The sequence below is a fragment of the Mirounga angustirostris genome, unplaced genomic scaffold (genome assembly GCF_029215605.1).
Source record: "Mirounga angustirostris isolate CCGP_5_RB_7025 unplaced genomic scaffold, mMirAng1.0.hap1 SCAF_1, whole genome shotgun sequence".
NCBI lineage: Eukaryota > Metazoa > Chordata > Mammalia > Carnivora > Phocidae > Mirounga > Mirounga angustirostris.
The window spans coordinates 1,669,837-1,697,834 of record NW_026991709.1 but is presented as its reverse complement, the minus strand read 5'-3'; the positions used below and the strand labels follow the sequence as shown (position 1 = coordinate 1,697,834).

General features: G+C 62.0%; 1 protein-coding gene across 1 annotated transcript in view; it reads left to right on the top strand.

Annotated features, from left to right (window-relative positions):
• Positions 1 to 36: 36 nt before the first annotated feature.
• The window catches only part of LOC123863134 (uncharacterized), a 31,192-nt gene continuing 3,230 nt past the window's right edge, over positions 37 to 27,998 (top strand). Inside the window, exon 1 of the mRNA XM_045902348.3 lies at positions 37 to 27,998. Within this exon, the coding sequence (XP_045758304.1) occupies positions 27,286 to 27,998 (713 nt within the window). The 5' untranslated portion in view covers positions 37 to 27,285.

The following is a 27,998-nucleotide window of genomic DNA, read 5'->3' as shown; positions in this document are numbered from 1 at the left end:
TCTGGTGCCACAGAGGCTGCGGGGCCTCCTGCCAGGCTGAAGCCTTTTCCCTTCCTGTTCTCCTGGGCTCTGCTGGCAGAAGAGGGGGCCTGGGGGCTGGGCCTGCTGAGCCCTGGCTAGGACCTTCTCTGCAGCGGGGGAACCCAAGAGCCTGGAGAGGGGAGAGCCCCCCCACCCCCCGGGCTGGGGCTGGAGCTGGAGTATCTGGTGCCTTTCCTGCTGAGGCTGAGGTCCTCAGGAATGCAGAGCTTCCAGGTACCCCGGGACCCCCATGTATGCCCTGGCCTCTGCCCTCTGCAGGTTCAGGTTCAGGGCAGTGCCTGAAGCCACAGTACAGGGTTGGGGTGTTGTTCTCCCTGCTTTGGTGCCCAGGGTTCTTGCACAGTGGTAATTATTCCAGCCTCCAGTCTCCTGAGTTGGGAGCAGATTCTAATTACATCACGGTGTGTAATTAGAGAATCTATCCTGGTCAGCCCCCGGGCTCTGGGCGCCTGTGTGAACAGCCTTCCCTCTGCCTCCTGCAGACGCACGCCCCTGGGTCTGATGGACCTGGCCCTGGCTGGCCAACCCACGTCCCCCCACCCGACAGGCTAATGTGCCCCATCCTCTGGCCTGCCACCTGGCAGGGTGCACCCCCCCCCCCCCCCATTCCCAGGCAGCCTTTCTGCCCCAGTCTGTAGCTGGGCCTCACACCACACCCAGCACATCAGGAAAGCTCGTTCTGGTGGGGCAGGCAGGCACAGCTGTGTGCAGCCCGTAAACTCAGTGGGCGCCCTGGGCCCCACCAGGAGGTCTCTAGGGGAGGGGACAGTGGCAAGTGTGAGTTAGGAAGATGTCAGCTCCTGCCGGCTGAACTCCCGTCCCAAACAGACTGGTGGTGGAGGCCCTGGGTGGGTGGGTGAGAGGCACACGGGAGGTTGGCTTGGGGCTGACCCAGCATTACTGCAGAGCACCCTGGGGATGCCATCTGGTGGGAGGCCTGAGGAGAGGGGTGCACTGGTCATCTGCCAGTTCGCTGTAGTGCTTGTGACTGAAAACCCAAGTCGTGGGGGCTGATTATGTTGAAATGGGGTGGGTTGCCCCTCCCAGAATGAGAGCCTGGATGCAGGTTGCTGTCAGCAGCCCGGTCTCTCATTCCTTCTGTTGCTAAAGCAGCTGCTAGCACCCCAGCCATCACGTCCACATTCCAGGCGGGAAAAGGGGGAGGGCCAAGGGTGGGTGGTGGTTTCTGTTGCAGTAGGGCAGGGCAAGGCCTGGGCTTCCTCAGCAGAGTCGTCCACACCACTGTCCACCACAGCCCCCAGCGAGCCGGGTGGGTGTTGTATCTCAGCATCATGTGTGCAGTGAGAACTCTCACCAGGTCCTCGGTACTGCTGACCCTGTTGCCAGGGGGTCCAAGCTGTCCTCTGACCTGGGGCCACGGTGAGCACTTTTGTCGATAACTGGACGCACAGCAGTGCAGAGGAAGGGCCAGTGGGGGGGTGGTGGCAGCAGGGTGATCAGGAAGGTGCCCCTGGACGCCTGACTCCTCGTCCCTGGGCCCAGGTCAGACGTCCAAAGGCAGGACGAGAAGGTGCCCCCTGAGAAGGAGGTGGCCGGCGGTCCTGCGCTGGTCAGCCTGCACAGATCCCTCTGGCCCTTCAGATGGGGGGCGAGGGATGGAGGGAGGCACCCGGAGAACCAGCGGGAGGAGTACTGTGGGGTGCTCTGCAGGCAGGGAGGGGCCAGAGCTGCATCCAAGTAAATTCTGGGGCCCCAGCCTGGGTTTGGGGGCAGCCAGGACCTGGGCCTTTTAACGGGGCGTCGGTGGTTTGCGGTCACGCTGCCTCTGCTTGCGTCTTGCCTGACGAGAAGACCTGTCCTGGCAGTGCAGCGGGACCTTCCTGGTGCCTGAGGCTGGTGGGTTGCTAGAGACCCGGCGGCCCTCAAGTCCCAGGCCTCGGCTCCGGCTCTACCTGGGGTCGGGGGGGCGGCCGGACACGGCACAACTTGGCCACAGGGGCGGCCCCGCTGGGCTCAGGTGCTCGCGGACCAGGCCCCTGCCGACAGCGCCTGAGTTCGGGTAGGGGTTGTGCAGACGGATGCAGGGTCCAGGCCCCTGGTCTTCAGACACTCGCGTGTACCATGACGTCTCACACGGAGTAGCACAGTGTGGCTAAGTGCACGCACACGGGAATACACGGGTGTGGACGGACGTGGGTGTACACGCGTGGATAAATGCACATTCTGGGGAGGCCTGTAGAAATCCCTACCATGCTGCCCGGCTCCCACGCACCTGGGACGCTCGCCTTACCCGCCCCAAGGCTCCGGCTGCCATGGTGGGACAGGCCTGGACAACACAGGAGGACTGCTACTGGAGGGGGGAGCGGAGGGCCGGAGCTGTCGGCTGCAGCCCCACATCGTTGTCAGTGCCGCAGGGAGGGGCCGGCCCGCTGTCCCCCTCTCCCAGCGCCAAGGGACACCTTCTCTCGGAGCTGCCTGGAGCCTGAGGTGGCTGCCGTCCCTGACAGCACAGGCTCGGGTGGGGACCATCTCTTGGCACCAAGGGCGGGCTAGGGCCCCACGTTGTGGATAGGCCCAACCCTGGGAGCAGGTGGGGCCCCCTCTTCCAGAAGAGCGCAGGGCCTGGGGACACTTGGGGCTGCTTTGGGGACAGCTCAGCTGCAAGGCCTCTGGGTTTAGCGGTCAGCACTGCGGACTTAACCTGGGCTTGGCCAGAAGCCCTCAGAGGACCCTGTGACCCTGGTCCTGCTTGGTTGAGGGTCCTGACGAGTGCATGACCTTGGCTGGGGGTGAGGGGCAGTAACAGCGCTGACCCTTGGCCGTTCCCGCCCTAGGACGAGGTGCCCTAAACTCCTCGGTCAGTTATCCCCTGTGGGGGGGGGGGGGTGCGCGCTGGTGAGTCCAGATTTGGACAGGAGGCAGCACTGGGGCACATCTTTTGACCCAGGAGATGCTGCTGCTGGCTGGGGTCACACCCTGTGGGGGGGCCAGGCGGGGGTGGGGAATAGACAGGACACTGGCCTGGGAGACCTGGGGAAGTCCTCACCCTAGCCCCACGCGGGGCCCGGCCGACCTCTGGAACACCTGGTCCCACTTGGAAGGACATAACTGTCGTGGGGCACACGCGTGGGACTGTGAGCGTGTGTGTGTGTGCGCGGACGGTATACGAGCTTGCAGGTGCAAACTCAGACATGCTCCGTAGGCGTTTGCGTTACGCGCATGACTTCCTGTCAGAATGGGGCGAAAGCTCTCATTCCAATTCAGGAGCGCTCGTATCAAGAAGAGATGAATTTTACTGAATTCCTTCTTGGTTCCTGTTGAGAAAGTCATGTGTTTTGTTATTTTGTTATTATTTTTCCCGCTGGGGGGCGAATGGTGGGATTACTTTCCCTCATGCTGCTCGGCTTTGCATTCCTGGGGTCACGGGCTTGGCTCGGGTTGTGTTTTGGTTGCTGGGGTTTCCTGAGCGGGGGCTGCTGAGAGGGGCAGCTTGGGCATCGCCTTTGAAACCCGCGGGTCTCCAGGGAGCTTTCCACACGGTGTCTCTGAGCTGCCACCCTCTGGAGGGGGGAGGGGTGGCGGGGAGGAGGCAGATGTGCCTGCCTTTGCCCTGCGCGGAGCCCGTGGATCCCCGAGGCAGGAGCCCACCTGCCCGCCGGGCTCTCACCAGCCCCATGCCCAGCCCCCAGGTGGAAGTCAGGACACAGGCCTCGTGCTGAAGCCCTGGTGTGTGTGTGGGGTGGCCCAGTGCAGCCTCTAGTCCCGCCTTCCTCCTGGGGAGGGAGCCCTGAGGTTCTGCAGAGGCCACTGTGGGCCCAGCGGGACCCTGGCCTGGCCTGCCCCACGGATGTCCTGCTCCCAGCATTCCAGAAGGAGCAGGTCACTGTGTGGCGGTTAGCACCTCTCTCGGGTCTTGCCGTGGGTCTTCCCCTCACAGTCCCTACCTGGACAGGGCCCGCCCTCCTCCCTGGCCCCTGAAGCCTGCGGGGGTCTCCTTGTCATCTGTGACAAAAACCCGCCGCATAAGGAACGTCTCCATTAGTCAGTCACATTCTCCTTCCCAGCCAGCTGCGCGGGGCCTCCCAGCCTGTCTGCGCCGAATAACTAGAAGGCACGGCCAGCCCCCGTGCCACCCTCGACCCTTCCCTTGGTCTTGACTGTAAACGCGCTCAAAGTGAAGTGTCCGCTCAGGAGTGGGGGGCTTGATCTCAGGGGATGTGGAAGGTGAGAGTCATGGGGGACGGGCAGCCTCAGGAGGGGAGCCCGGAGGGGCCCACAGAGGACCGTGTGCCCACGGCCGCCTCCTGGGGAGGCCCAGGGACCCGGTGACCGATTTTCAGAAGCCTGGGTGCGTATTGACTGTGTTGGCTCTGCCAGGGGCGCTTGGGGCCAAGTGGCATCAGGGGTCCCCAATGTCAAGGCCGCTGGGGCGGGGAGACCCTGTCCTAACCCTGCCCCACCGTCCCCAGCTTGTGTTGGGCCTGCACTCCCTCCTCTGGATTTGGGCACAGCCGTGGACTTGATCTGGCCTCGGGTGTGAGGGACACGTACCACTTTGGGGGATGCTTCTGGAGTCCGCGCGTGGTGCACCGTGCTGGTGTGGTGACCGGCAGGGCTGCAGACCGTGGCCTGTCCGGCAGCCTGGGCTCCCACTGTGTGCACCACAGGGACCAGAGCTCCGGCCCACCCACAGCGGGGTGGAAGCCACTGGCTATTTGGGAATGTTCCTTCCTGTGACGGACGCACCTGCTTTCTGGTTCCCACCGAGAAGACCGAGGAGTGAACAGAGAGCGCTACTCTGGCTCCTGAGGTCAGGAGCTGGTGCCCTGCCCAAGCCAGGCCAGAAACACCGGGAAACGACGGGTGTCTGCAGCAATGAGCCGCACACCCTCCCGCGAACGCAGAGTTCTCTCTCGAGCGCAGTGGGGCCGGAAATCCACCTCTGAGGAAAGCCCCACTGAGGGTGGCGGGACAGCGAGAAACAACACTGATGCTCTGCACCTGACTTGAGTCCAAGAGGCGGCAACTGCCGAGTGCAGAAGACATTGCCCAGTGAGGCTTCTAGAAGGCGGCCAAAAATGCGCTCGGAGGAAAGCTTACCATCTTAAAGGGCCTTGATATAATCAAGGGAGAATTAAAATAGGGGCGCCTGGGCAGCTCCGTCCGTTGAGTGTCCAACTCCTGATCTCAGCTCAGGTCTCGATCTCAGGGTCATGAGTTCAGGCCCCGTGTTGGGCTCCATGCAGGGCGTGAAGAGTCCTTAAAAAAAAGAACTAAAATAAAATGTGAATTAAACGTTCAATTCCAGACTGTAGAAAAGAAAAATAAGATAAAACCCAAGGAAGCGGGAGGAACATGTGAACAAAGATAAGAGGAGTGGCTGGTTTGGCCAACAGCAGACATCGGAACAGAGACACCAAGTCCACGAACGTCCCCTGGGAGGAATCTGGGGGCATGAGCTTTGGGAGTTGGGTGGCCATCAGGAAGACTCCCCCCTGTGCTGTCAGGGCAGCCCTGGGCTGGTGCCCCTCGGCCTGGCCTGTGCCTCACCCAGCAAGCCCCGCCCCACCCCACCGACAGCGACAGGCCCCGTGGTCTGCCGTTGCCTCTGAGGATGGCACCGGGATCACAGGCCTGGCCTCCCTTCCCCCCTCCCTGTCCCCCTTTACCTCCCCGCCCCTGCCCTGCCCTCCCCTCCATCCCCTGTCCCCTCTGCCCTCTCCCCCCACTCCCTTCCCTGCAGACCGTGTACTAGCCAGGAGCTCTCTGCTCTGGTCTCTGAGATGCCCTTGGGGGCAGACAGTGGGGCCCTGGTTTCTTGCCTCCTGCCCTTCCTACCAAGGGGAAGGATTCTGGACTGAGCCACAGGGAGCTGGGCTCCCAGGATGGTGCAGGGGGTCAAAGACTCTGGCTGCCAAAGGGATCGTTTCTCATGGCCCAAGCGATCTCGTGGCAATCTGGGAAGAGAGCCAGAGCCCCTGGTGCTGGAGTGCTTGAGCTTAAGGAGCCCCAGTGGGGCCTGCGGGCCGGGAAGGTGCCCTGTGCACCCCTGTCCAGGGCCGACGGGGGGGTGGTTCCGAGGCCAGGGGCCGGTGCCCAAGAGCACCCAGCTCAGCCATGCCAGGGTGTGTCCTGGGGAGCGGCCTGGGGACCCCCAGCATGCCTCTCCTCCCACCCAACCCCAAGAACTGAGCTTGCTCTGCCAAGTCCCCTTCCTCAAGAGAAAGCGGGGCCCTGTGAAGTGTTGTTGGGGTGACGCTGGCTGAGGGATCCTGTCTGTGCACGTGGCCCCTCTCCCAGCTGGACGGGTGGCCTCAGAGCGCCTTCTCCTTCATTCTGTCCAGCTCAAGGCTGTGAGCAGAAAGACAAGCAGCCGCTGGAGATGAAGCAGAGCTGTTTGATGAAAATAACAAGATGGGGGCGCCTGGGTGGCTCAGTCGGTTAAGCGACTGCCTTCGGCTCAGGTCATGATCCTGGAGTCCCGGGATCGAGTCCCGCATCGGGCTCCCTGCTCGGCAGGGAGTCTGCTTCTCCCTCTGACCCTCCTCCCTCTCATGCTCTCTGTCTCTCATTCTCTCTCGCGCAAATAAATAAATAAGATCTTTAAAAAAAAAAAAAAAGAAAAGAACAAGATGGCCCTGCAGCCCAGGCGGCCGCACCGCAGGGCTGAGCCTTGTGGCGGCGTCTGGGTTTTGTCTGCAGTGTGCTCCCCCAGAGAAACGTGAGCATGGCCGCAGCCCAACCCAGCAGCACATTCCACAAGCACAGCTCCTGGGCCCCAAATTCCGAAGGCCGTCCCTACTGGAAAGGGGGACACGACTGGGGCGTCCTCCATGGCCGTGCTGTCCAGCCGTGGCTAGGCGTGTTCAGGACGATGGTAGGGCATGCCAGTCCCGGCCTCGGGCAGTGCACACGTCCGCGCACGGAGCCCTCCCAACCCCGCCAAGGAGTGTGGAGGAGGAAATTGAGGCAGGGCACCCTGGGTCTCCTCACCCATGGAGCAGAGCCTGAGGCCCAAGATGGCCCCGCTGCCGCCTCCACCTCCCGGGGTCACCCTTCCCACATGGCTTGGAGCTTCTCTGAGGACACAGGCCCCAGGCCCACGCAGTGGAGGCCGGCCTGGCCCTTCCCAGGGCCTGCTGTCCCTGCAGGCCGGACTCTCTCTCCTGTGCCCCAGCCCCCCTCCTGCCCGGCTAGCCCCACCCCATCTTTTCCTCCCTGATGTCCCTGGGACTCCGTCCTGCCCTCACTGGTCCCCCTGCCCCCATCCCCACCCCACCCCAACCGCCTCTGCACCTGTCCTGGGACTGGAGGAAGTTTTCCTGAATCCCAGCCCTGCCTGGAGTGTCCAGAACCCATGCAGGCTACGTGTACTCCTCCCCTCCGACCTTCCCATCCCCACACCTGTCTCATCCCTGACACCTGTCCCATGCCCCATACCTGTTCCATCGTTCACACCTGTCTCATCCCTGACATCTGTCCCATCCCCACACCTGCCCCATCCCCCACACCTGCCCCATCTCCCACACCTGATTCATTCCTGACACCTGTCCCATCCCGCACACCTGTCCCATCCCCACCTGTCCCATCCCCACATCTGTCCCATCCCCACACCTGTCTCATCCCCCACACCTGTCCCATCCCCCACACCTGTCTCATTCCTGACACCTGTCCTATTCCCCACACCTGCCCCATTCCCCACACCTGTCTCATCCCCGACACCTGTCCCATCCCCCACACCTCTCTCTTCTCTGACACTGTTCCGTCCCCCAAACCTAGTCCCACACACCTGTCCTAGCCCCAGTGAACATGTCAGGTGCCTACCCTCGGTAGCTACCATCCAGGTGACAAAACCCTAATTGTCCGTGTCCCTGAGCCTTGGGGCAGGCGATGGAGTGGCAGGTACAGTCGGAGTGGAACTGCAGCCCCAAGAGCTACCGGGGAATGAGCTGGCCCTGTCCTCTGAGAAGGCACGAGTTTGTGTGCTGTCAGGGAGGCCCATGCACTGGACTCCACCCACAGCAGTGCTTCGGAGGAGGACCCTGGGGCCGGGATGAGGTCTGATGACCTCATGTGTGATGACCTGGGGTCTGGGAGACCCCCAGGCACTGTCCACGGGAGCCTTGGCCAGCTGGGCGGCACTGGCCCCGGGGAGCGCTGGGGCCCTCCCTCAGGAGTCTTGTCGACCCCAGCACGGTGGTCCCCATCTTGGCCTGTGTCCCCAAAGCTGTGGGCTGCGGGGTGGGAGGGCTCAGGGCGTCTGGGAGGAAGAAGGGTTGGTGATGGGGTTCTGTTAAAGTATTCTGCATTCCTGCACGTAGGAAGCTAAATTCCACGGATTTTTGTTTATGAGACGTTATCAATGATTTACATTTTTGTTCAGCTTTTTATTTACTAGGTGTTCAGCCGATATTTCTAAACCGCACCACGGTGCCGTGACAAGGGCCTGCATGTGTGTGCCTCTGTGCACGCGTGTGTGTTCAGACATGCCCGTCATGTGTGCACACCCACGTCCTGGCTGTGTGCGCGAGTGTGCGCCTCGTGTGTGAATGCACGTGTTTTCCAAACACGTTGCACTGCATTGTGTCGGGTGTTCACGCCTGCGCGCGTGCCTGTGTGCGCCTTGTGCGTACATGTACACACACGCATGTGTTCAAGCACGTGGGTTGTGTGTGCACACGAGTGTGCGAAAGGCAGCTCTCTTGTTCTTGGGCTCCTGCGCTCGATGTGTCCATCTGCGTCAGGGGCGATGCCCTGCGGAGTTCAGCCGTGCGGCAGCTTGGCGCTGGGGAAGCCATCTGCTCCGAGAGATGGCTCCCCAAGTTCTTCCTTTTCCCCATTTAGGGCCAGGTCCCAGCCTGGGGACAGAGCTGAGTGGCCTCCCCCTCCTGCCTGCTGGTGGGTCCTGGGTGCCTCTGACTGGCAGCCCAAGGTCAAGTCTCCTTAATTAGATGGTTTCCAGGAGCCATGTAACAAACATGCCTTCCGGAAGCAACAGGAGTAGCCCATCTCCCAGGAGGGAAGGGAAACAAGAAGCTGCTGGTGGCCACACCGGGACACCTGGAGGCCACCCATGTGCGGGTGGGGTGGGGGTGCTGAGCTTGGCAGCTGCTGTGCAGGAGACCAGCCTGCACGCTCAGGACTGTCTGGGCACCAAGGGCCTCCCTGTGGCCAGGCCTAGGAGCAGCTGGGGCCAGAGGGAGGAAGGGCAGGGTCATGAGATGACCCCTGGAAATAGACAGGTGCCAAGCTCTGCTTCTGGGGCCTGGAGCCTGGCCGGGGTAGGGACGGGGCCACAGGGGTGCCCAGGGGCCTGCAGGCAGGCTCTGGTGGACTTGGGGCTCCACTTGCCCAGAGTCTCAGCCTGTCTCAGGCACCTGCTCCCCAAACCGGCTCATTAGAGAGGACTCTGCCTCCATCGTCCCTCCAAGCCTAGGCCCTGGTGGGTGGGTGGGGGATGAGGTGGTCTTGCCCCTCAGAAATGGGTCTGTGGCCCCTCCCTGGACCTGGCCTCATTGCGGGGAAGGGCTGGTGGTCCCCCAGAGGAAGCTGATGTCCTGCAGGCAGCAGGAGCATCCTGGCCTGAGCCCTGAAAGGACTCACGTGGGATATATTTTGAAAACCATGAGGTTTCTCCTCAGTACTCAGCTCCGCAGGAGAGGTGAGGGAGGTCCGTGTCCGTGCAGCCCCGGGGGAGAAGTGAGGGAGGTCCGTTTGGCCCCGCGAGAGAGGTGAGCTTAGGACCCTTGCCTGTCCTGCCTGGCATCAGGTGCAGCTCTTCTTCTCGCACCGCAGAGGCGTGAAGGATGAGCCAGGGGGGCCCTGGGTAGGCTCTGCAAACGGTGGGTGTTCTGCACGCACACAGTCCCCAGGGGGGCATTGCTGAGGGGACCTCCTGGCGCAGCAGGGAGGGAAGGGGGAGGGGCTGCCCTGTCTGGGGCGGGGGTGCTGGGCATCAGCCTGTCTCCTCGCTGCCCCGGCCTCTGGGCTGAGTCCCGCACTCGTGGGGAAGGAGGAGAGGGTCAAGGCCCACCAGCTGCACACAGGCTGCCCGGCCCAGCCCAGAGGTCCTGATCCCCTGGGGCTTGAGTGGGGACGGAAATCCAGATCTGAACTGCTCTTCCCAGGTGATTCTTCTGTGCAGCAGGGCCAAGGTGCGGCGGAGGGAAAGGCCCCCAAGCTGTGCGCCCGGCAGAGGCTGGACTGTGGGCCCCGTGGGCAGTGGGGTCCACCCACCCCCAGCGTCAGATCCGAGGTTCCTTGTCCCTGGAGCTCCTCAGCCTGGCGCCCTTTGTGCCGAGGGGCGGAGCTTGCTGTGTAGCTTGGTGCCCGCAGGAGAAACACCTTTTATCTTCAGTGCATTTTGAGCTTTTTGGCAAGCCCCTTAGGTGCCGCGGCAGGCAGCCCCTGCAACCCCCTCGGCCCTGAGCTGGAGCCTCCCTGCGGGCCTGGGAATCGGGGGGCCATCTGCTCCCCAAGGGACAAGGCGGGCAGGGCATGGGCTGTGAGCAGTCCGTGGCAGAGCCCGTGGTGGATGATGGGACGGGAACCAGACAAAACCCCACAGGAGAGACCCCGGGCCCCCGGGACGGTGCTGCCTGGCCCGGCAGTCTCCCCCCGCTCAGCAGTTGCCTCTGGGAGGCCGCAGGCAGGCGCCCACAGGACTCTCCAGCAACCCTAATTCCCTGCCCAGGGCAGGAGACGTCAGGAAGTGGGCCCCTCCCTCTTGCCACACTCTGTCCCCAAGCCCCCCGGACGCAGGGCCTACCCTGAGGTCTGCAGGCCCTGGGAGCTGGGAAGGGAGGGGCAACCGGCTCTAGCGGGCAGCAGGGGCCTGGCCTCTCGGTGGGCACCTCCTGGCAAGCTGGAAGGGTCCTGGCATGCAGAGAGAGGCATGGCCCCAGGTGCTGGCACGGCCCTACTCCTCCACAGCCCCCAGAGATGGGCCCCGTGACCCGGGGCGGGGACTAACCTTGTCCCGATCTTTCAAGGCTCCTGGGTAGCCTGCTTGTGCTCTCAGGATGTGGGGGCCACCAGCCCCTCCTGCTGCCCCTGGCCTGGTTCCCGTCAGCCGCGGCTCAGCCTCCCTGGGGGGTGGGGTGCTCTGTGTTTGTCATGATGAGAATCAGGCCCCCTGAGTGTTTTTGCTCAGGCGAGCGGTCTGTGACTGTAACACATAGCATCCCCGGGGGCGTCAACAGGAAGGTGCTCTCCCAGGGCCGGGGGCCGCACGTCCGGGGTCCAAGTGTGTGCAGGGCTGGATCCTCCCGAGGCCTGTCTCCCGGGCGCGTGGACGCCGTGCTCTCCCCGTGTCCTCACACAGTCGCCCTCGGTGCGTGTCTGTGTCCTGATCTCCTCCTCTCCTGGGGACACGGGTCAGATTGCATGGGGGCCACCTCAGTGACCTCATTCTACCTTAATCCCCTCTGTGTAGACTCGTCTCTGTAGTCACATTGTGGGGTGCTGGGGTCAGGGCTTCAGCATACACTTTGAGGGGCACAGCTCAGCCCAGGACAGGGCATTAGCATCCTTGGGTCTAGGGTGCCCTGGCTGCTCACCCGTCTGGCTGCTGGCATCTCTGGGCTCCAGGGGTACTCGGGGGGTCGCACCTGTGTGGAGGCCGAGCCTCTGATCTGAAGATGGCCAGGCTGTGGGGCCATCGACTGTGGGGCCTGTCCTGGGCCGGATCCACATGGACCCTGCAGGCCTGTCACTGGGTCCCTGCGCCCTCCTGTCTGTGAGGAGAACCGTGTCCTCTGTAGGGCCAGCTCCGTCTGGGAGCCCTGCCCGCCCTGTGGGCCTCACAGCTGCCACGTCCTTGGGGCCCTCAGCCCGGGGCGGGGCCACGGCGTCCTGTCCCCTTCCCCGGGCGGCCCACCTGTAGGCTGTTGCCTCCCACCTGCTGCCCATTGCTGCTGGGCAGGAATCTGCACCTCTGATCGCCCCTGACTGCGTTTCAGAGCTTGGCCTTCGCTGCCGCCGAGCCCCTCCTCTGCTGGGGGCGCGGGGTGCCATCCCGCCTGGAGCTGAGGCGCCTCGCCCAGGCACAGCCCCCGTGTGAGGGAGGGCCTCAAAGGGACCCCTGCCGTCAGGCGAGATCCTGCCTCCCTCTGAGCGGCTGCCCTGCAGCAGCCCCGCACGGGGTCAGCCGTGAAATGAAAAGGGGCTTCTTTGGGCAAAGCAGTCTGGGAGACGCAGCGTTAGGCAGGGTTGCAGATTGGCTTGCAGCAGGACTTACCAGAGCCTCTAATGGGCTGTGTGACCTCTGACGCTGCAGAGGGTCCCAAACCAGTCAGTGTTCCGATTTTCATGGAGAGTCTCATTCGGGGCTCACCTCTCACCTGCAGGAGGGCCTTTGCCCCCTGGGGAAGCGGCCAGCCCGCGCTCGGGCCGCGTCCTAGAGGCTCTCCCGGGTCACTCACTGGCTCTGATTTATCTTCCCACCGGTGAGGATGCTGTTCACTCTCCCTTTCACTCTGAAAACCTCAAATGCCTTTTTTCTTTTAAAAAGTCAGATTTCACCCAGTTTCCTTACTGGTCGGATCGTGGGCGTGTCCCGAGCTGGGCTGGTGGAGTCCGTGTGGGTGTAGACCACTGTGCGTGGGCCTCGCGTGCTGGGGTTCCGTGTGGGCCCTTTGCAGGCCGGTGGGCGGGGGGGTCTCCGGACGTTGGCCAGCGCCAGCTTCAGGGCTGGGCTGTGCTCAGGGCGCTGTGAGCGCCAGGCTGCTCGGTGGAGACCTCACCCTGCTGTGGGTACGGGAGCCGTGTCCCCGCGGGCAGGAGGTGGGCCAGGCTTGTCTCCCTTCGCCGGAAGCTGCAGATGGCAGGAGGTAAAAAGGCAGAATGGGACAGTCCGGGCACTCGGGGTCCCCGGCGACCTCACTTTCAAGACTCCCCTGCCCTGTGGGTGGCGGGGGAGGCCCAGGCTTTCCAGGGAGGGCAAGGGCCAGGACAGCGCCCGGGGGGGGGCCAGGTGCCCCGTGGCACCTGCAGCGGTTTCCAGGCACCCACGGGCCTGTGGGCCCCCACCTCTGCCACTCCGTGCGGTCCCGCCGGGCAGAGTCCAGACCCCGCTGCCCGCCCCCCCGAGGTCTCCACGGGGAGCGAGTAGGGCTAGTAGCGGTCTACACGGCCACCCAGCGTCCCTCCTCCTGGGCACGCGGACGGGCTGCATCTGCTGCCAGGGTGCGGCCGGGGGCCTGGCTTGGCTGCTGAGATGGGGAGCGAGTGTGTCACCCTGGGCAGAGCGCTGGGAGCCCCGGTGACAGTGAAGGGCCCCCAGCTTCTGTCTCCCGTTGCCCCGTGTGCGGCAGGCCTGCTCTGCCCCCGGTCCTGGGCGACGCCCCCGCCAGCCAGCAGGCAGGGGTGCGTGGAGAGGGGCCGCTGGCAGACCGGGGACTGCCCGTTAGCGGCCCGGCCCAGAGCCACCTGTGCTTTCCACCCGCAGGAGTCGGGCCACGTCTGCCTCGTGGTTCTGAGGGTTTGAGAGCACCCGGCCGGACTTGCACCTGCTGTCCTCGCTCCACACCTCTTGGCTAGTGGGTCCGTGGTGCCAAGTGTTTTCCAGGCCGGGATCATCTCTGGTTCCGCCGTGATGTTTGCAGACTCCACAGCACCGAGCAGGTCTGTGTTTTCCAGGTATTTCGCCCCCCCAGCGGCCCCAGCTGCTTCCTTGCGATGCCACAGAGAAAGCAGGAGCTGTGTCCGTCCTGCTCACCCATGCCGGTCCCGCAGACGTGGGGGGGCAGGCCCGCGTGTGGCTCCAGGCCAGTGTGGCATGGCCACCTCGACGCCACAGGCCCCGAACCCGGGAACGCGTGCCCATCCTTCTCCCGAGCTCTCCCTGAGCTCTGGTTTAGCCTCCTCAACGCTGCCCGCCACGTGGCTGCCCGCTGCATGGTCAGGTCGAGCTGGTGGCCGGCAGGCTGGACGGCCCGTTCGGGCCCAGCCCCTGCCTCCCTCTCCGTCCGGGTGTCCCCACGTGGGGACCACCTGTTCCCGCTGGCTGATGCCCCGGCCCCGAGACCCAGCTGCTCGGCCCTGCAGATGCTCCCCTCCTGAGATTCTTCTGAGTGTGTGGTTCTCCAGACGTAAAGCAATACTTAGGCTCCACTGGCATGAGGTGTCCGCAGACGGGCTAATGGTGACCTTACAGCTTTCTTCAGGAAAGACCTGGATATCAATTCCACGCGCAAATAAAGGGTTCATTCCCGTGATCTTCCCCAAAGAGACTTCCTGTCCTGATAACTTCACTCTGCCAAAAACCCCAGCAAAAACAAAACAAAGCCAAACGACCTTAGGAAAATAGACACTGAGGGACACCCTTCAGGACCGTAGGAAAATCCGCCCAGACTCTTAGCCGCCGTGGGTCCAACAGCAGCGCAGCTACACATCCCGTCCAGGCCAGACCCCAGCCCGGGCGCCGGTGGTGCCCCGTGCTTGCCAAGGTGGGGCAACTGAAGGGCTAGGAGCCCCCAGGGAAGATGAGGCACGGGGAAGGTGTCTTACTGCAGAAGTTGAAGAAGCCCCTCTCTTTCATATATAACAGTGTCATCCATTTAGAAAATACAAACATCGGGGTATTAGTTTGAAAAATGCCCCCCCCAGATGTGTTCACATCCTAATTTATGAAATCTGAATATCACCCTGCGTGGCAGAAGTTGTGATGTAAGCGAGGATTTTAGGGGGAGGAGGTGGTCCTGCTTGTCCGGCTGGGCCGCAGGGCACTCACAGGTGTCCTTGTAAGAGAGAGACAGGGACATCTGGGTGGCGCATGGAGGGGACGCGTGAGGGACAGCCCTCAGCCTGGTGCCCCCCCGTGCCTCACGTGGGGAGGGCGCGCCCCGTCAGGAACGCGGGGAGGGCATTCCAGGCTCACCTGCTGGATGGCAGGAGTTTCCACCTGAACCCCTCTCCCGGGAGCTCTTTGCTCAGGTGATCCCAGGTGGAAGGGGGGCACGAGCTCGGGAACAGGGAATCAGAGAGGAGCTTCTGCGGAGGAGGGGGGCTCAGCGCCTCACCTCCCGCCTGCGCCTGATTTCCTGCAATGGAGAAGAGCCGCGGATGAGCACTGTGGTCAGCAGATGGCCCCGGGCGGCAGCCAGTGCGGCTGCCGTGTGCTGGGGGACTGTGGCCCTGTCCCCCTTTCCTTCCAAGGTGCTGGAGGCCTCCGTTTCCAGTGTGGCCACCTCGAGGGTGAAGGGGAGCCTCCAGTGACCGTGCCCACTGAACGTCCTTGTCCAGGTGTGTTCAGGAGCTCCTGGGGTGGCCGCCCCCCTGCCTTCTCCCCGCAGACCCTCTGGCCGGAGAGCCCTGGGCTTAGCAGCGCATCAGCTCCCTCCTGGGTATTTACCTGGGCGAACTGGAAGCTTATGTTCACGGCCACTTTCCGTGGTCGCCAAAACCTGGAAAGAACTGCGATCCTTTGAAAGGTGAGCCGACAAGCCGACCTGCACACCCACAGCACGGAGTCAGATGGGGACGGACGGGAGTGAGCTGTTACTCGCAAGCACAGATGGGTCTACACTGCACTGTCAAACCTGACCCAACAGGCTAGATACCGTATGATCCCGGTTGTGGGACATTCCGGAAAAGGCAAAACTCCGGTGATGGTGAGTAGATGGAAATCGCTTCTGTTGGTCGGTGCTCTGGCTCAGCCTGGACTCCTGTGTGAGCCGAAGCCCAGAGCCGCCAAGTTCTCCGGACCCGGGCACGTCAGTGACTGCAGCCCGGGCCCGGGGTCTCCTCCCCACACGCCGTCCCCCCTTGTCCTGGCGCTCGTGCGGGAATGGCCCTGACGTCACCGTCACGCCCCATTGTGCTTGTAGAGAACGCCCATCATCCTGAGCTGGCCTGAGGAGTGGGGGGCAGCACGACCTCGGGGCCTTGGCCGGCCATTTTCATGGTGTCCCTGTTGTTTCTCAGCATTGGTGGCTCTGCCCGGGGTGACTCACCTGTGGAGGTGACGGTGGGGAGTGAGGGTGGTCGGAGACAGTGTCAGGGAGAGCAGGTGAGGGAGTGCCCAGGAGCTGGACGAGCCGCTGAGATTGTCCCGTGCACATGGCCCAACTGGAGGCCAGTCTGGGGCCGGTTCATGGCTTGCCCGAGTTCCCACGGGGTGCTGTCCTGCCCCTGCCCTACGGTATCTGCAGAAGGTGGCCCCAGACACGGCCAAGGGAAAGCAGGGGTCGAGTTGACCCGTCTCCTACAAGTGGGGGTCCAAGGAGGGCTGGCCTCGTGCAGGTCAGCCTCCGAGCTGAGCCAGATGCAGCCCGAGCGAGGGGCAGCCGATCTGGGCAGGTGCTGAGCTGGCGGGTCAGCCGTGTCTCAGCGATCTTGGCGAGCTGAGCACAGAAGCTGCACACGTGGGCACCCGGGAGATGTCGCTGCACAGGAACGAAAGCAGGAATCACACCCATCTGTTTGGCACGCGTTCCCTGGGTGTCTGTGAACCCTGGTGGGGCTCTGGACAGACACACAGACCGCAGCCTGGCCAGGCGTGTCCTGGGAGGGAGTCGCAGGGCTGTCCATTATTTCCAATGAACCGAAGTCCTCGTGGGTCCCCCTGGCCACACGCACGCTGGGGTTGGTTCAGTGCATCGAGAGCGGTGCGGCCCTACTCTTCAAGAGCCAGCAAGGGGATTTTTGAAAATGCAGGATTCTGCAGCGTCCTGCTGTCCCATTTCCCGGGAGTGGGAGCTGGGGCTCGGATCCCAGGCTGTCTCTGGCCAGCAGTGAGGGCCTGGCCGAGCTCCCTCCCCCCGCCTACCCCTGTTTCCTCCCAGGAAGGTGAGAGGCTCTGCATCCCCGGATCTGGTACCCTGGAGCCTCCTGCACCAGGCCCCTCCACAGGCACCGGGCATGGTCGCCAAGGGCAGGGCGATAGCAGGGGCACACCTCCCCAACCCCGAGGGCTGGCTTCTAGAATGTCCCGCAGAGACACACTCCCCGATCCCTCCGCACCACAAACACAACGCCCTTAGTGTTATGGCAGGTGTGAGCAGATCAGGCTTCGCAGGGAGGGGACTGCCAGCCGGCCAAGGCTGAGAACCGCTGAGGCCAGAGGCCAGGGCGCTCCTGGCACAGGGTGTCCGGGGTCAGGGCGGGGCCGGGCTGCTCCTGGAGAGCCGCGGCAGGGGAGAGTGGCGTGGCAGGTGCCCAGTGCCCTGGGCGGCCCTGCTGTGCTGTGTCTCCCCTGGGCATGCAGGTGGTGGACCCCGACGGCGGGCATGGTGCCTGTCCCCTGGGGCCGCGAGCACAGTCGGCGTGGGCTGGCCTGTCCTACCTCTTACAGAAATCCTCTTCCAGAACTTCTGAACATTGAGATTCAATTCACAGTTCTTGAAATTCGCCGTTTTAAATTGTAACTCGGCCCCACTTAGTCTGTGGATGCTCATGCCACGGTCTCCTCCATCTGGGTCCAGAAGGTTCTCACCACCCCGAACAGAAGCCCTGCCCCCACCCACGCTCACTGGTCCCGTCTTCCACGCGGCTCCTCCCTGTCTCCGTGCATCTCACCCGGTGGAGATCCCAGCGGAGATCCCAGCGGGGCCGCGTGCACAGTCGTGCGTCCGCCACGCGCCCCCCCCCTCCCCCCCCGGGCTCGCTGCCTCTGCACGGGATTCAAGGGACCCGCCGGGCTCTTTTCTCTTCCGCCTGGAGGACGGGCAGGCTGCTCGTGACGGATGTGCTAGATTGGGTTTATTTTTGTTATGTCTTTATTTACATTTGATTGTTTTGTTATTTATTTTGTTTGTGTGTCTTAATTTCACCTCATCTTTGAGGGACGGCCTCCGTGTGCACAGTCCTTGGCTGGCGGTCTTTGAGGACGGTCTCCGGGGCTCCTGGGGAGGGGGGCCTTCTCTCTCCTTGTGTTCCGCTCCTCACGCTTCGATCATGCTTTGATCACGGTTCGATCACGGTGCGTCCAGGTGCACCTGTGTCCCCGGTTTTCCTCCTTGGGGTTGGTGAGCTTCTACAACGTGTAAAGGAATGGTTGTCATCTCACTTGGTACGTTTGGGACCTTTCTGTGCTTTCCCTGTTGGTGGGACTCCAGCGTGTGTGCGCTTGGCTGTGGGTGCCTCGGTCTTCTGCTCCCTGACCTTCCCTGACCTTCCCCGCCCACAGCTGCCCTGGTGGCCTCTGCACAGTTCCTGTGCTTCCAGAATCTCCTCGTTCTTCTTCCATCTCTGCTGATCCTATTTGCTGACACACTGTTCTTAGGCTTCCTTTTAGTTCTTCAGACAGGGTTTCCTTGAAGTCCCGGTGTGGAGGGCGGGCTGGCGTCTGTGTTTCTTTGCATGTCTCTATCGTTTTAAAACTGGATAATTAAAATAATACAATGTGGCAGCGAGGAAATCAGACACCCCCCCCCCCCGCCCCGTCTCTGTGGTTTTGTTGTTTGTACAGTGATTTCATGAATGGATTCTGTGAAGTTTGTCTTTCTTTCTTCAGCTAGCCCAGTGGTCAGCCAAGGCTCGGAAGGAGATCTTCCTAAATTCTGGGAGCCAGTACGTGCCCCAGGCTTTGCTGCGGGGCCCTGTGTGTGCATGCGACCCCCAGCCAGGCGGTGGGGCCGCCCGCTCCGCCAGAGACCCACGTGCAGGGTCTCCCCAGGCCTGTCTGGAGCCTGTGCACAGCCCTGGTGTGTGCACGGCCTTCCAGGGGCTGAGGAATGTGTAGGAGCCTTCCCGATCTCCCCATGCACATCTCCCTCCCCAGCGTTTCCTTTTAAGCTCGTTGGTTGGTCTATTTTTGCCCCGGCTGCTATCCACTGCCTCAGGCAGCTGCATGTTAGACAACTGCCTCCGATTCTTCTTTCTTTAGATGAAGTCCCTTGGAGAAACGGCGGTTCCTACCAGGTGAGCCCCAGGTCGCGTCTCGTGAAGACAGCTCAGCAAGAGGGTCTGCCGGGAACCACCAGGCCCTTGTCTGGGAGTGGGCTTCGCGGGCCCAGCTCCGTTCTGCCCCCTCCCGTGGCTGCCAGGTGCTGGTTCTCAGGGTTACCATGGAGATGGGGGGGCAGGTGGAGATACCCCACGCTCACTGTTCCTACCAACACCCGGGTGCTATTCCCGAATACACGTTCCTCGTGGCAAGTCTGGGGGTCGTTTCCGGAGGTCTGAAAAAGTTGCTTCTGACCGGTTTTGCTGGTGCTCTCCTTGCTTTAACGGAGACGAGGCTGTTCAGATGGCCTGATTCTGCCATTTTATCGATGTCATTTTTCAGAATTTTAAAAACAGCCTCACCAAGTTGACATACAGTGCACCACACACATCCGAAGCGCGCGGCTTGACACGGTCTGACGTCTGCGTACCCCCAGCGAACCCACCCACTGTGCCCCGGCCCCCCCGCCGTGCCCACCCGTGAGCCCTCCCTCCTGCCCCTCTGCACGGACCGCCATCTCTAGGCAACGGCTGCCCTGCTTTCTGTCCCTGTAGATCAGCCGGCGTTTCTCCGGTCTTACATAAGTGGGATCATTCTGTCACACAGCATCATTATTTTGAGATTCATCTATGTCGCTGTGCGAACCGGTGTTTCGTTCCCGTTTACCGCTGAACACAGTTCCCTTGTAGGGACACGCGCGGCTGGCCTAGCCGTTGCCTGTCGACGCACATGTGCGTTGCCTCTCGTTGCTGGCTATTAAGAATGACCCTTCCTCGGACCCTGATGCACAGGTCTTTGTGTGCGTGTGTGCTTTCCTCTCTCCTGGACAGTCACATGCTGGACCAGATGGAGGGGCTATGAGTGACTTTATAAGAAACTGTCCAGTCATTTTTGAGGATGGTTGTACCCCTTTCCATCCCCACCAGCAGTGTATGAATTGCTGTACATCCTCACCAACACTTGCTATTATCAGGCCTTTTATTTCTGGCCTTTCTGTCGGTGGATAGGTTGTCTCATTGCGGTTTTAATTTCCCTAACGACTACTGGTGTTGAGCCTTGTTCTGTGTTCTCATTTACTCGCTGTAAATCGTCTTTGGTGAATTGTCTGTTCAGATCCTTTACCCATTTTCGAAGGGGCTGATTTCTTATTACTGAGTTTTGAGAGCTCTTTCTATATTCTGGCTATGACTCTTACCAGATGTGTAGATTGCAGATATTTTCTCCCCGTCTGTGGCTGGTCTTTTAATTCTCTTCACAGTGTCTTTTAAAAAGCAGGTATTTTAAATTTTGATGAAATCCGGTTTATGGATTTGTTCTTTCATGGATCGTACTTTGGGTTTTGACTCTAAGAAATCCTTGCCTGACCCAAAGTTGCAAAGGTTTTCTTCTCTGTCTTCATGTGGGAGTTTTAAGTCTAGGTTTTACGTGTGGATGTGTGACGTGGATCTCACTCCCCGGCGTTCCCTTGTGAGCTTGTTTGTGAGTCCGTGGTACAGGGTGTGTGGAGAGTGTCCATTTCCCCCATACAGGGCTAGCCAACTTCCGACACTATTTGTTAAAAAGACTCCTTTCTCCACTGGACTGACTTGCATTTTTGTCAAAACTCCACTGTCCGCATGTGCGTGGGTCTATCCTGGACGTTAGGTCAACTCCCCATCCTGCTCCTGATCTGAGGGGAAAGCGTTTGGTCTCACCCTTATGAACAGTGTCGGCCATGGGTTTTTGTAGGCGCCCTTGGTCAAGTGGAGGAGGTTCCCTTCTATTTTGGTTTGCCCTGTTCTTATCAGAATGGATGTTGGATTTTTCAGGTGTTGGTTGTGTATAGAGATAATTCTATTGTTTTACTTTGTTAGCCTGGTGAATTACATTGATTGAATTTTGAATGTAAACCAACCTCGGATTCTTGGGCTGAACCCACTTGGTTCTGGTGTATTACTTTTTAAAATTTATTGTTGGATTCAGTTTAACAAATGTTTAAAGAACTTTTTGTCTGTGTTCATGAAAGATGTTGTATTCTTTTTCTTGCGCTATCTTGGCTGATTCTCCGTCAGGATAATGCCGGCCTCACGGAATGGCTTGGGAATAATTCCTTCCTTCTCAATTTTATGGCACAGCTTATGTGGAATTGCTGTCCGTTCTTCCTTACCTGTGAGACAGAATTCCCCCACTGAAGCCGCCCGGGGCCGAGTTTTCTTTGTGGGAAGGTTTTTAACTACGGACTCAGTTTGCTTATCAGTCCTGTGCTGCGTATTTGGGGCAACTGTGCGTCTCCCTGCGGCTTCTCCCCTCAGGTGCTCGCCCTGCAAACCACGGCTGCCTCGGTCTCCATGGATGCTCACACCCTCCGCTCAGGATGTCCCTGGGGCCCCCGTGTGGCTGGGCACCTGGAAACTCCCTCCAGGCCTCCAGCTGGGCACTCAGCTGGCCCACTCGCTCTGTGTCCCTTTCCGTGGGCACCGTGGCTCGTCCGTCACCTCATGTCCAGCACCTTGAAAACCCCAGCTTCATATGTTTTGTCTGTAGTTTCGTTGTTTCTGGCGGGAAAAGTAAATCCAGGCCCTGTAGTCCATCTTGGCTGGAAGTGGAAGTCTGCCATATGGGTTTTTTGCTGGAAAGTAATACCTGTTTGTTGGAGCAAATCTAGAAGATGCCCCTTCCATTGTGTGTAAAAGAATGTCGTGGCATGGCATTTCCTTAAAGCAGATCTCAAAATGGAATTTCTGGGTCAAAGTGTGTGAACACTGCAGGCTCAGACATTCGGCCAAATCTCTGTCTGGGAGGTGGTCACGTTTACCATGTGAGCAGCAGACAACAGAGCTTCGCTCAGTGCCAGAGGGCGGGTGGTCTTTCCTGCTGTTTGTGCCTCGTCAGGCCCCATAGATGGCACTCCCAGGCGTTGTCTGGCTCTGCCCGCCGGCGCCCACAGCCCGTGGGCAACCCGCTAACTCGTCACCCCCTTCCTAGTCCAGGCTTCCACTGGAAACCACACCCCCTCCCTCGGACGCAGGTCCCTCCTGGCCGGCCCCTCCTGTGTCCCCAGCTGCAGGGCAGGACCTCGGCGGAGGCGACCGGGTGCTGAGAGGTGGTCCCGGGGCACACCCGCAGCCTGACCTGGGTCTGGTCAGGGAGGACCCGTCCCTGTCTCCCCCAGAGGGGATACTTTGTCCGCAGCTCCATCCCTGAGCCTGGGCGCCGACAGAGCACCCAAACCATGAGCCCTGGGCTACTCTGCAGGCTGCACCCTGCGTGGACATTGAGGACGGGGAGAGGCCCCGGGGACCCCAGACCCAAAGGGACCTGTGCCTATACGTCTGTGAAAGCTGGGCCCGCGGCTTCTACTCTGATTTCTGCACCCACGGCTCGTGGGACACTGGTGGATGGAGACGGCAGTGCGGGCCGGACGCTGTCGGCTGCCCCGGGATGTGGGAGATCCAGGGAGAAGTCTCAGCAACATGGCAACAACAGAACAGCTCTGTGTCGTGGGGTCTGCGCGGTGCCTCACGTGTCTGGCCCACGGGACACGACGCTCTGTCGGCTCTGTGTGGACGGCTTATTTTCAGGGCTGTACCCTTAGGTGCACAAGGCACTGGGCTCCGGCGGCCGAGATGGGGCCGACTGCGCCCAGGGCTCTGCGTTGTCCCTCGAGGACAGGCTCCCTGCGTGGCCAGGGCCTGGGAGAGCGTGGCGCACGCCGGCCCCCGTCCCTGAGTCACCTTGGCCGTCCCCTGCCCCTCCCAGTTGTGCCTCGCCGTGGGCAGCTCGGGTCCAGGCCAGGGGGCCCCTCCCTGCAGGCTGCAGCGGGACTGACAGCCACCCGCGGGGCGCAGCGCGCCCTTGTTCTCCGGCTGCGCAAACAGGCAGCTGAGGGGCAAGCGGGAGGGAGCCTCCAGACTCCCGAAATGCAGGACGCCAGCAGTGTGCGGGAGAACTCGCACCTGGGCACTCGGAGCACCTCTGGAGACCCGGCTCTGCCCATCGGTCCTTGCTCTCTCAGGCCATCCCCTCCTGCCGCCAGCACTGAGCGGCCGGGTCCTGTGCCCCGCTGTCCCCTGAGGGGGACTCTGAGCCCCTGTGCTAATGGGGGAGCCCGGTGATGAACAGAGAAACAAACCAAGGCACACAGACCTGCGGGAGTGAAGGAAACAGAAGCGGGGGCAGGGTATAGAGGGCTGGCAGGAGCTGAGAGCAGAGCGCTGGCTGGGGAGGAGCCCATCAGCGCTCTGGGAGGAGAATGTTCCGGACTGAGGGGCCCCAGCTGTGCGGGGGGGTTGTGGGTGTGGCCAGAGGCTGCACTGAGGGGCTGAGTGGGGGGGAGAGGGCCACGTGGGGTCCCTGGGCCAGGTTGTAGGTTTGGGCTGGCATCTGAGCGCCACAGAAGCCCCTGGAAAGTTCTAGAAGGAGGGGCAGGTCGGACCCTGCATAATAGTATATATGCATTAGCTATCCGTATTTCCAGTACGTGGAAAGGGAGGGAGAGGCTGAGGGCCCCTCAGCTCACCCTCAGTCACACGGAGCCTCGGTGGGGTCTGAAAGGCCCACAGATATGCTCGTTTTAGCCTTTCACGATTTTTCCCGACTTCTTGCAAAAGTGGTCTAAGATCCTCAGACCAGAGCTTCCCCTGGCCTTAAGGGTGGGCTCCGATTAGCACAGAGCCGTGTAGCCGGTGAGCCCCCCGTGGGCGGCAGAGGGAGGGGAAGACCCCCCGCCCCTGCCTGGCACCCCTGAGCTTCCTGGTTCTGACCGGTCTGGCTGTGGGCACCCCCGGCCAGGAGAGCCTCTGTTCTTGGCACCTGGAAGGAAAAACACAGGGCAGACAGGGGAGGGGGTCGCTGTCCTGTGTGTGGGGTCACAGCCCAGCCTGCCTTTCCCCATTAACCCCTGACCTCGATTTGCAGCCCTGGGGGAGGGTCCCCTGTGGACGCAGCCGGGCAGCCTGGGGTGGAACGCACACGCATGGAGGCCAGGTGTGGACAGGGGCCGGAATCGAGGTCCAGGGGGTGGCGGGGGCCGCGCTCTGTGTCTGGATCTGGGTGCCGGGTAAACAGTGTGTTCCGTTTGTGGAAACTCCCCAGGAGTCCACTTAGGGTTCCTGAGGCCGGAAGCAGGTTGGACCCCCTGCAAGGGGGCCCCGGCACAAGTGAACACGCCTTTTCTCTGCCTTTTGTGGGCGGGCTGCACGGACGCAACAAACCCCCAGCCCCCTCCGCGAGAGGCCGAGAGGCCTGGCGTCTGGGGAATCCCACGCAGACGTGGTGGCCGTCGCCATGAGCCCCAGCTCTGGCGGAGAAGCCCTGTGCCCCCCAGGCTGTGCAGGAGGCGGTGCGCGGCCGTGGACGCGCCGTGCTCGCAGGGTGCTGTGGACGGTACATGTGCTTGGTCAAATTAAGTATTTCTATCCATTTGCTTGATGGATGTTTGATCAGAGGAATTTAAACCTTAACTGTAAGCAGTGGGTCTGCTTTAAAGTGAATTATTCATCAGGAAACAGGCAAAACATCCCAAGAGATCAATACTTGGCTTCTGAGTTTTTATTTTTCTAAAAGGATCGCTAAATGCTGCAGGCGGGAGCAGCTCTGGTCCAGGCCAGGGGGCCCTCCCTGCAGGCCTGGGAGGGGCGTGGCACCACACAAGTGTTCTCGGGGAGCAGGAGTCCACAGCCAGCCAGGTTTTGGGGTGACTGCCCCTTGAACTGTGGGGCCCTGGGTAGAGGCGGTGTGTCCCCTTGGGCACGTTTCTGGTGACCCACGAGCGGACCTTTCACTGCCAGGCCCCGTCAGGGTCCGGGATGGCTGGGCCCTGCTGACACATCTCAGCAGTGGAGGGATGACTGGGGGGGGGGTGTAAGGAGAGCCCCCCACACCCCAGGTGCCGGTGGGACAGACGGCCAGGCCGGGTGACTCAGGGACACCCCAGGTTCCGGTGGGACGGAGGGCCAGGCCGGGTGACTCAGGGAGGGGAGCCCCCCACATCCCAGGTTCTGGTGGGACGGAGGGCCAGGCCGGGTGACTCAGGGAGGGGAGCCCCCCACACCCCAGGTTCCGGTGGGATGGAGGGCCAGGCCGGGTGACTCAGGGAGGGGAGCCCCCCACACCCCAGGTGCCGGCGGGACGGAGGGCCAGGCTGGGTGACTCAGGGAGGCCATGGGAGGGCCTGGGTGTGAGGCCCTGGGTGCAGCCCTGGTGGAGGTGGGCACCTTTGTGAAGATAGGATCCTGGGCTTAGCGGGAGCTCTGGGAGGATGCACAGTCAGTGGGGAGCCCCCCAGGCCTGCAGCCCACAAACCACCAGGCTCAGCAGGGGGATACCCCGCTCCCACTGCTCTGTTGGAGCTGCTGGGGTGGGGGCTGGAATTCCCTCCGATGTGTTATTAATAGTGTTGTTTCCCCCTTATTCCTGAGTTCATGGGTGTTTCTTTTAGAAGCTTGAGAAAGTGCAGATCGGTGAAAGGAAGACAGTAAAACTCACTGGTATTCCAACCACTCAGATAAAGTGACTGTCGGTATTTACTTTATTGCATGGCATTTCAGATATGTATGGGACTGTACTATTTCTGTCCCTTTGCACTCTTTTTTCACTCTGTGATGTGAGTATCTGCGTGAGCTACTCCCAGTCTCGCCATTTCAACTGGACTCTCTGTGCTTCCTTGGGCTCCGATGCCTTCCGGGTCACTTGGTCGTTTCTCGATTGTCACCCTGAACGACACAGTGATGGACACCTGTGGTGACCTCATGCTCTTACCTGCCCAACGTCTAACGGGGGACCCTCGCTCTCGTGGCTGGGTGGGGCTGACCCCGCTCCCGGCTCCGGCTTGGCCGCTCAGAGCCAGGCGTCCTCCCGCAGATGGACTGCACCAGGGGCGGTCCTGTGGCCTGAGCCGAGCCATCAGAACCATCCCAGGGAAAGGGGTGTCCTCCTCCGTTCCTGGGGCTCGCCAGCCACGGGTCACCTCCGGCCACCACATAAAGAAACAGAGCGTGGGCTTGAGAGGGACAGTGGCCTGGTGACTGGCCTGGACTCCTGGCTTAGCAGGGCCCACACCAGAGTCCCTTTCCGTGTGTGGCGCTTGTTTGCTTGTTTGCTTGTCTGATGTGCGGGACACACAGCCAGAGAAGGGCCCCGGTTTGGGATCAGGAACAGAGAAGGCGGTGGGAGCAAGCTGCTGCCCAGGGCAGCGCCCGAGGGTAGGGGCGGCGTGGCGCGGTGTGGGCAGAGTGTGTCAGGGGCTAACCCCAGCTGCAGGGTCGTCTTGCCCACTTGCCAGAGCCTTCCAGCTGTTGGCCCCAGTTCAGCACCTGTGGTTGCAGAGAGAGAAGGAGCCACAGCTGTCGGGGAGAAGCCCCTCCAGCCGGGATGGGAGATGCTCGTCCCCAGACTAAGGCCGGGGGGCAGAGCCCAAGCCCAGACAGACACTGGGTGGAGGCTGGCCTGCTCCCGAGCTCTTACTGTTGACGCAGGTATGGCGGTGAGAAACAAGCAGGCACTTCTTCACATGGGGGGAGGGTGGTGAAGGGCACCACGTGGGGTGAGCTGCGTGAGCGCGCTTCGCATGGGCGCCCTGTCTGAGGCTGAGCGGGCCGAGGAGGGGCGGCAGCATCCAGGAGGGGCGGACAGGGGCTAGGGGCCCACCAGCCGGGGCTGTGGACACTGAGGGACCACGCTAGGTGGTTTTCACAAAATAAAAAGTAAGGAAGGAAAAGCCAGGGGAGACCCACCCCCTCAGAAGCCAGCGGGCGTTGCACTCAGCCCAAGACCTGCCCGAGGGTCCCCGGGGCCCAGGTGAGCCCCTGGGGCATGTGTCCTGTCCTGTGCTGGCTGCTCAGACCGGCCTGTCCGCAAACTCTCGGCCCCCAGATGAGCGCTGGGGACTGGAGACAGCGGGAGCCCGGGGAGCAGGAGGCCCGGTCCTCCCTGCAAGTTGCATCTGGATGGGGGAGGCGGGAGCACCCCACCCCGAGGGTCTGCACCGTCCCAAGCGGGCACAGTGGTGCCAAAGTCAGCGGCCGGCCTGGGAAGGCAGAGTGGTCCTTATCTGCTTCCTCGAGGCTCGCTGCGCCTGGCTGGCTGGAAACGCTCAGCCCCGCCCGCCATCGTCGGTTCCCAGACATGCTCGGGGCCCCTGAGCTCCTGGCATCCGGCGTCCTGGCTGGGAAGCTGCCCGTCGCCGGCTCCCACGCGCCTGGCTCGCTGCTGCTGGGGCTCGGCTGTACGTGGGTCGCTGCTCTGTTTTTGTGGGCAGCACATCCAGGGGGCGGTTCCCGCCCTGCCCCGGGCTGTCGAGGTCACCCCACATCCCTCTGTCCTCCCCCGCCTCCCTCCACCACGCGAGGACCCCGCGGTTGCTTTGGGACCGACCTGGAAGTCCGGGAGAACCTCCATCTGTAAGTGCGTGGAAGTGCATGGGCATCTTTGGGACCGCCACCATCGGGGCTCCCTCACGTGTCCCCAGTACCGCGTCGGGACTGTGGACCTGGCAGAGGGCCCTGGCCGTCGGAAGAGAGCCCAGCGTGGTGGGCGGGGGAGGGGCATTAACAAGGACCCGGAGGCTACACCTGCTCCTGGGGGGAGATGCTCACCCCCCGGGGATCCCCTGGAGGCTTGTCAACGATGCAGGTGAGTCTTCATGTCAGGCAGCTGGCGGCGTGGAGCCGAGGGTCTCTGGGGGACGGGCCAGTTCTGCCGCGGTGGCCCGGATGCAGTGTTTCTCACCAGCTCCGGGTGATGCCTGCCACGCTGTCCGGAAGCCTCACTGTGAGTACGGAATCGGTGGAGGTCGGGAAGCTAGCCAGGTGCGGCCAGAAAGTCGGCAGGTCCAGAGCACACCAGAGACTTGGCTTCAGCCGGACGGCGCAGCTCAGCGAGGACAAGTGGATGGACTTAGGGACCTGAGGACGCGCCGAGCCCCCACACCTGACGCCCGTAGCTCAGCCCTGGCGCCTCTCCCAGAGGTGGGGCGAGGCCGCCCTCTTGGGTGCTGCAGTTGGCAGTCGCTGGGCCTTAGAAACCACCTGACAGAGACATCGATCGCTGGTTTCACCGCCAAAAACAAATCCGGAGTCGCCCCGTCCAAGGTCAGCAGCTCCCTGCCCCGGCCTGGACACAAGGACCAGAG